Genomic DNA, 7988 nt, shown 5'->3' on the forward strand with positions numbered 1-7988 from the left:
GAGGCAGGGAGGCTTGGCCAGGGGGCCCATCATGCTTTAGGACAGGCAGGGAGTGAGGCAGGGAGGCTTGGCCAGGGAGCCCACCATGTCTTAGGACAGGCAGGGAATGAGGCAGGGAGGGTTGGCCAGGGGGCCCACCATGTCTTAGGACAGGCAGGGAATGAGGCAGCGAGGCTTGGCCAGGGGGCCTATCATGCTTTAGGACAGGCAGGGAGTGAGGCAGGGAGGCTTGGCCAGGGGGGCCACCATGTCTTAGGGCAGGCTGGAAATGAGGCAGGGAGGCTTGGTCAGGGGATCCATCATGGAGCCAATGAAGCTTGGAAGGAAGCAGAGAAGTTTGGTCAGGGTGTCCACTATGCTGCTGGACAGGCTGGGAAGGAACTAGACAAGTTTGGCCACAGTATTCACCATGCTGCTGCACAGGCTGGCAAAGATGGAGACAAAGTGGTCCAAGGAATCCATCATGGAGCTAACCAGGTTGGGAAGGAAATGGAGAATTTTGGTCAAGATGTTCACTATGCTGCAGGTCAGGCTGGGCTAGAGACAGAGAAAGTGGTTCAGGGTGTTCATCCTGGAGTCAATCAGGCTGGCCAGGGGGTCCATCATGGGGTCAACGAGGCCTGGAAGGAGACAGAGAAGTTTGGCCAGGGGGTTCATGATGCTGTTGTGCAGACTGGGAAAGAGGGAAGAGACAAATTGGCTCATGGGATCAATCGTGAAGTTAACCAGCCTGGGAAGGAAGTGGGAAAGTTTGGCCAGGATGTTCACCATGCTGTTGAACAGGCTGGAAAGGAGACAGAGAGTGTGGTCCCAGGGGTCCACAATGGGGTCCACCAGGCCGAGAAGGAGGCAGAGAAACTTGGCCAAGGTGTCCACCAGGCTGCTGGCCAGGCTGCAAAGGAAGCGGAGAAACTTGGCCAAGGTGTCCACCAAGCTGCTGGCCAGGCTGGGAAGGAGGTGGACAGGTTGGAGCAGAATGTTCATAATGGGGCCAACCAAGCCGGCAAGGAGGCCAATCAGCTGCTGAATGTAGGTGAACAAGGGTGGGGACACTGGGGAGAAATGGGCTGGGGGAGGGAGAGGTTATACCCTTGGGACATTTGGGGAAACCCATGTGACCTTCATTTGGTGAAAAAAACGTTAAGGAAATGATAATATTGGTCCTCCCTCTTCATTCCTCATCTCCCTCACAAAGGAGCTGGTGGATTAAACCACCTTCTCTACAAAGCTGAGTTGCACAAGTGGAAATACTGTCTCTAGGGTGTTGCCATCTGTGCTTAATTAAGGAGTTTTAAAGGCCTAGAGTGAACAGGAGAAATAGCTTTTGGAGATAAGCTGTATTCTGTTTAATTTTCCCAACAACCCTTTAAAGTAGTGAGGGTGAGGATGCTGACTCTTGATTGTCAGATAAGGAAATTGAGACTCAGAGAAGCTGTGGAGATTTAGGCCAGATTTGTTCTAGGGTTTGAGGCTAACAGCAGTGACTGGGGCTCGGGTGCTGTTGGAGAGGTGCTGCTCAATGTCAGAGTACAGACAGAGAGAAGACTGGCTTGTGTGTAGAGGGGGTGGATTTGGCTAAGGGTAAGAAAGTATAGCCTTGTATTTGTGTGGACCCTCTGGAAGTTCCCTTTCCAGAAAGAATCTTTCTTAGTGACTTAGAACAATTACATACAATTAAATTAAAATAAAAGGAAGCTTGGGGAAGACTAGTCAGTAGGACATAGAAAAACCTTCCTGGATTTTCTTCTCAGCTCTCACAGAATTCCAGAAGCAACCATGGGAAATTCCCTTGGGTTTTATTTTCTGACAGTTGAGGGAGAGGAAAAGTAACCCTACCTCCTTGCCCCTAACAGCCCAGTCACCCTGGAGGGGGAGCAGATCCCTCACGGCTGAGGGAGTTGTAATGTTGGCCTGGGCTTTGTTCACAGGGCGGTCATCACGGCGGATACACCGGCCAGCACGGAGGGGCCGGAACCACAACAGTGACATCTGGAGTAAGTCTTTCAAGCACAGCATGAACTTAGATGGGGAAATAAAGGCCACTGAGCTTCCCCTGGGTTGGTGGTGGGATATATGCTGGTGATTGATCTTTGTCCTTGGATTCTAGGCCTCAGTCAACAAGCCCTTCGTGGACTTTTCAGTTCTGTGGAGGGTAAGTGCCCACAGGGTTTCTGCTTTCTCAACTTTATCTTGGGAGATACTCTTGAGTCCACTTCCAACTGGCTCATGGACAATTTCACTGTGGGCAGATTTCTCAGCCCTTTGAGAGGCCATCCAACCTGTTTTCCCAGCTATAGTCTTCCCTTTCATCACTTGCTCTGGTTTTCTTTGGGCTGTTTTAGTTTCTCTGAAAGGAAATGTACACTGAGAGGAGAAACCTCTAAGAGTTCATGCCCCTCAAGGATTCATAGAGGGAGGAAGGGGCTGCCAAATCTATCCTTCCCCATCACCCCCAGCCCCTGCGTGTTCGTCATCTTTCCTCAGCATCTTGCGTCTGATTCTCAGTGGCTGGATTTCCTCTGCTGTCTTCCTTATTGCCTTTCATCCATATTCTGGGTGATGGGAACCTGCGGTTCTGTTCTTTTCCTGGTTTTGGGGAACTTTTCTTCCATTTAATGACTTGTTTGACTTCCAGTTTTCACTCTGGGACCAAAGTAAAGTTCTGACTTTTCTCTTGCATGTAGCCCCTGAGACTGGGGCAAAGACGTGAGGGTGTGTAACCACCTTGTAGGCTCCTACCTGGTACAGAAAGTCGTACCCCTTTGCTTTCCCAGGTTTTGTGGGTAAGAGTCCCTGGGTGATGCAAATGGCTATGTGCTTGGCTGCTACCTAAGGAGCTAGTGGTCTGAGTCCACTCAGAGGTGCTTGAAAGGTGATCTATTTCTGAAAAATGTAGCCACTGAAGACCCTTGTGCGGCACAGTTCTACTCTGACACATGGGGTTGCTGCAAGTCAAAACAGATTCCACACCAACTGGAGGTTGGAGGAATTCCTCTAAAGCAAAACAAACAAGGCTCCTTGGTTCCTACAGAGGCCTTGGCCCCCTCCCGCCCCCATTCTTCCTAGATCCAGGTGTCACTTTCTTTAGATAACTCCCCGAACACAGTGATTCTTGGGGTCCAAGTGGCCAGTCTCCCTCTCACTTCTCTTGGATATGGAAGCATCTTGGTCCCCTTTATGATTGTGTGCTCTGGGCCTCAACGTTTATTTCATTTTTTTCTCTCTCTCAGAGCATCAGAAACATCATTCCCTGATCTGATGGCCTGGCCTTGTTAAACAGACTCATGTTCCTGTTGTCATATCAGCTGAAATGACTGGGAAGAACTTAGGGGGGAATGTAGATTTATGGAGTTCCTCAAGAAGGCTGGACCGAAGATGAAATTAATAAATGAATAAATGTAATACACTACTGTGCTCCTTAAAGTATGTGTTGTTTTGTTCTTCATTACTCTGTTGAAGGTGTAAGGGCTCTGGTGCCCAGGTGAGTTAAGCTGGAGATCTCAGGATGATGAGACCTAAGAGTTAACAGGGATCAGCCATGCTTTAGTAATGTCCAAAGTTCATGCTTGACCCTTCAGGGAGCACCCATACAAGGGGAATGACTTCAGGCCAGTAGTGGTGACAGAATCTCTGGAGAGAGGATGACAGGAGCCTGGGTTGAGCCCAGCAGGGCAATTTCCTTGTTTAAGATGTATGGCATCAAAGGGAAAGTAATAATACTTGTATTTATTGTGCAGTGAAGGCACACCTCGTTTCCTGTTGTAGACTTTACGTGCATGATATTACGGAGTCTTTTCAATCTTCCTGTTAGGCAAGAGGTACCGTTATTGACTCATTTTTTAATGCACAAAGGCCCATACAGAAAACATAACCAAGTTCACATGTTCAGTAACTGGAGGGAGATAGACAGTCTGAGAGGCTACAAAGGATATTCTGAAAACGTGGAGGACAGTTGTGTTCCTGTGGTGTTGGAACCAGCTCAGAGCTGATTGTCAAGCAGGTTTTCAGAGGCAGTAAATTGCACAGTGGAGATTGCCCATCTTTCTCCTGTGGAGCAGTTGGAAGATTTGAACCACATACCTTTGCACTGGCAACAAAATTCCTTGCCACTAAGCCACCAGAGCTCTCTTTGTACCAGTAAGAAGGAAGAATTAATGAATTAAGGCAGAAGAAAGAGATCAAATTGGGAGATCTTCTCAGGGAGTAGAGGGTATGATGATGAAAGGCTAAAGTGGACACACACTGATATCAAATAGGGCCAGTCTCTTTACCAATGACATGGAAAGACAGGCCAGTTTTTAGATCTGGGTATAAGTCAAAGCTCAAGGAATCAAAGATTATGAGGATGATGCAGGATGGGCAAGGTTCAGATGTGTTGTTCACAGGGTTGCTATGAGTCATAATTGACTTGATTGTACCTAACAGCAACAGCTGAGCACATACTGTTGTTACTGTTGTTAGGTGCCATCAAGTTGGGTACAACTCATAGTGACCCTAGGAACAGCCAACCTGAACCCTGCCCTATCTGCATCCTTATCTCTGACACATAGAGTCCTTTGCTGAAGTTACTGTGTCAATCTATCTCATTGGGGATCTTCCTCTCCTTAGCTGACCATCCATCTTTCCAAACAAGGTGGCCCCTTCCAAGGAATAGCCCCATCTAGCGACATGTCGAAAGTATGAAAGGTAAAGCTTCACCATCTTTGACTCTAAGAAGCACTCTGGCTGCACTTTAATTCACTCACCATTAACTCTCCCCAAAAGGTAATGATAGAAGTCTTCTTTTTACATTCATCATATGGATGGGAAAACCAGGCTCCGAGAACCAAGAGCACTTGCTTATGAATACTACAAAAGGAAAGCAACAGACCTGGGTCAGATTTCCTGACCACTGCCAGGACCTGAGTGCTCACCCTCATCTACAAAGTCTCTCCAATACATTCCTCAAGTGTTGGCCTCGGTGTTGGGAGACTTGCATTAACATCCAGAGTCTTGGATTTAAATCCACAGACCATACTCTGTGGGTAGTTCATTTCTGTGGGCCCACAGTTTCTCCATCTGTGAACTGGGAGAGAGATGTCTGCAGTGGAAAGCTACAAGCATTGCTTTCAGCTCCAAAGTTCCATCAATATAAAAACTGAGATTAAAAAATAGGAGACAAAGATATGAGACTTTGGATAAAAAATATGAGACAAAGTGTTCTTGCCCTTGGGGAATTAATAGTTTCCTTGATCAAGCAGATATTCAGAAAAGGAAAGCAAACAAAAGCAAGTCTATAACAAGTGACACATCAAGGAGGGAGGAGCCTGCATTTACACAATGAAGGCGATGTTCTTCATGTCTCATGCTCATGACATCATTCTTTATTTGTAGAATAGCAGCATCTTATCACAGATACTCCTTATCTCTACATGTAAGATAAATTTTGAAGGTTTTCAAACACACTACTGCTGGCAGCCTCATGGTAAGAAGTTGTGCTGCCAAACCAAAGGCATGTAGTTCGAGTCTACCAGGTGGGCAATCTGCCATCTAGACCAAAACTAGATAAACGATCTTCTCCCACGTGATTTGCAGCCTCTGAAAACCCAAAAGAGGGTCAGCTATGAATTGGTTCTGACTCGACCTCACACACCAATGCTGCAAATACGAAATGATTTTACATTGAGTATCTGTATATTCACCACCTAGATTCCACTATTTTATTATACTGTCATTATTACACACCCATCCACCTACTCATGTATCAATGAGTTAAAATATTTATTTTTCATTGTGGCTTGAGTGAAATTTATTTACAGAGCAAATTGGGTTCCATTTAATAATTCACATATGTCAAGTTTCATGTCATTGATTATTATGCCTACGTTTTGATAGCTCTTTCCTACTTGTGCTTATTATTTCCATTTGTCCTTCTTTCCTCCTGAGCTCTATCCTCAGGCAAATGCTGCCCATTCATTCTTGTACGGTTGATTGTTCTGAGGAGTATGTGCTTTCTTTACCTTAAACACTTGTCTATTGATTGGCAGTAAGTTGGGTCAGGAGAATGAGTCCAGTTCTGGGCTTGAAGGATGTTGCATTCATAATTCGTTCTAAGATGAGTAGTAGACTAGTTACAAAAAGGGTGAAGTCAGGGAACTCCAGTGGCCTAGTGGCAAGAAGCTGCACTGCAATCCCAGAGGCACACAGTTAAAATCCACCAGACGCTCTGCTGGAGAAGGAGGGGCAATCTCCTCCTATACCAATCAGATCCGATTTGATGGCACACGAACAAAAAGAAAATAGTAAAAAAGTCAAAAAAAGGGGGAATTCAGCAATGTTTCAGTTGTCGGATCTCTTGTCCACAATTTCCAGCACTGACTGTTCGTTCAGTTCCTCCACTCCTCTATGTCCAAGGGACATGTTCAGTGAGTGTTCTCTGAAGGTCTCACAGAGGCTCAAACGTCAGAGAAATGACTCTTGTGCTTGTGAGTGATGCAGGTCAGTGAGGCAGAGATGGTGAGTGGTGGACCAGGTGCAGCTGAACACTGCATCCCATGACAGCAAGTATCCTAAAAGAGAGAACTAGCATTAAGCTCCCATGAACTTCTATATATAGGGTGGGCTTGTATCCCTTCCTAATCCTATCTCCTTAATACAATAAATACTGCATCACAAAATAGACAATGAATCAATGATTGTGTGCTGTCAGGTTGGAACTGACTTATAGCTGACCCTCCAGTGGGCTCTCAGAGTCAGTGAATCTTTCAGGAGGAGATTGCCTATCATTCTCCCTCAGAGCAGTTGGTGGATTTGAACAGTGTGCCTTTGTGATTGCAGTGCAGGCCACCAGAGCTCTATAATCAAAGGGTAGGAGAGCCGTTCTGAGCAATAAACCTTTGACACCACTGATGTCTAAGGGCGAGTCTCGAGGTTTCAGAAGTCTCCACCAGGCCAGTAAGTCTGATTTTTAAAAAATATTAATTTTTAATTTGGTTCCATATTTTTCACACACTCAACAACCGGGCAATCAAAAGATGTATTGCATTGGAAAAGTCTGCTGTCAGGGACCTCTCCAAAGTGCTGAAGAGCAATGATGTCAGTTTGGAGACTAAGTAGCACCTGATCGAAACTATGATCTTTTCAATTACTTGCTTGGTATGTGTCGAGATCTGGACAATGACTAAGAATGACAGAAGAAGAATTGATGCCTTTGAATTGTGGTGCTAGAGAAGAGTACTGAATATCCCAAGGGCTGTCAAAAAGACAGATAAGTCTGTCTTGGAAAAGGAGCAGTCAGGATGTTCCTTGAGGGCAAGGAGAGTACAACTTCATCTCACATACTTTAGCATGTTTTAAGGAGGGATGAGTCATTGGAGGACATCATGTTTGGAAGGGTGAGGGGCCAGTGAAGGAGGAGAAGAACCTCAATGAGATGGACCGACACAGTGACTGTGTCACAGTAACAGTGAGCTCGAGGACGTAAGTGATGATGAGAAAAGCACAGCATAGGACAGCGTTCAGATCTGTTGCTCACAGGGTTGAGCCACACTCACCTAGATGGCACCTAACAATAACTAGTCCAGAGGACTGATGGACCAGGTCAACTTCAGTCTTCACAACCTGGAGACCAGAAGAAGTAGATGGTGCTCAGCTCCTGATGCTGACTACCCTGAGAGGAGTCACAGTAGCGAGTCTCTAATGTTGTTGCTAAGTGCCATAGAATCTACTATGGCTCATCCTCACAATCTCTGACACGTTTGTGCGCACTGCTGCAGACATTGTGCAAGCCATCTCATTGAAAGGGTCTTCCTCTTTTCCACAGATTCTCCACCTTTCTAAGTATGATGTCCTTTTCCCAAAAATAGCCTCTTCTAGCAACATGCCTTTGCTTTAGATGAGGAGAGACCAATAGCGATACCTTGGATAACAACACACAAACTTTTTTTTAATTATTAAATTTTATTAATTTTAATGAACATTTACAGAGATTTTGGGTTTTCATTCATTCA

General features: G+C 45.8%; 1 protein-coding gene across 1 annotated transcript in view; it reads left to right on the top strand.

Annotated features, from left to right (window-relative positions):
* Positions 1-7988, top strand: part of SBSN (suprabasin) — a 50881-nt gene that overhangs the window by 1190 nt on the left and 41703 nt on the right. Inside the window, exons 2-4 of the mRNA XM_006899722.1 lie at positions 184-1029; positions 1929-1994; positions 2108-2152. Coding sequence (XP_006899784.1) covers positions 184-1029; positions 1929-1994; positions 2108-2152 — 957 coding nt within the window. The remainder of the gene's footprint in view (positions 1-183; positions 1030-1928; positions 1995-2107; positions 2153-7988) is intronic.

Source organism: Elephantulus edwardii, unplaced genomic scaffold (assembly GCF_000299155.1).
Source record: "Elephantulus edwardii isolate Elephantulus edwardi_28Jun2011 unplaced genomic scaffold, EleEdw1.0 scaffold00266, whole genome shotgun sequence".
Classification (NCBI taxonomy): domain Eukaryota; kingdom Metazoa; phylum Chordata; class Mammalia; order Macroscelidea; family Macroscelididae; genus Elephantulus; species Elephantulus edwardii.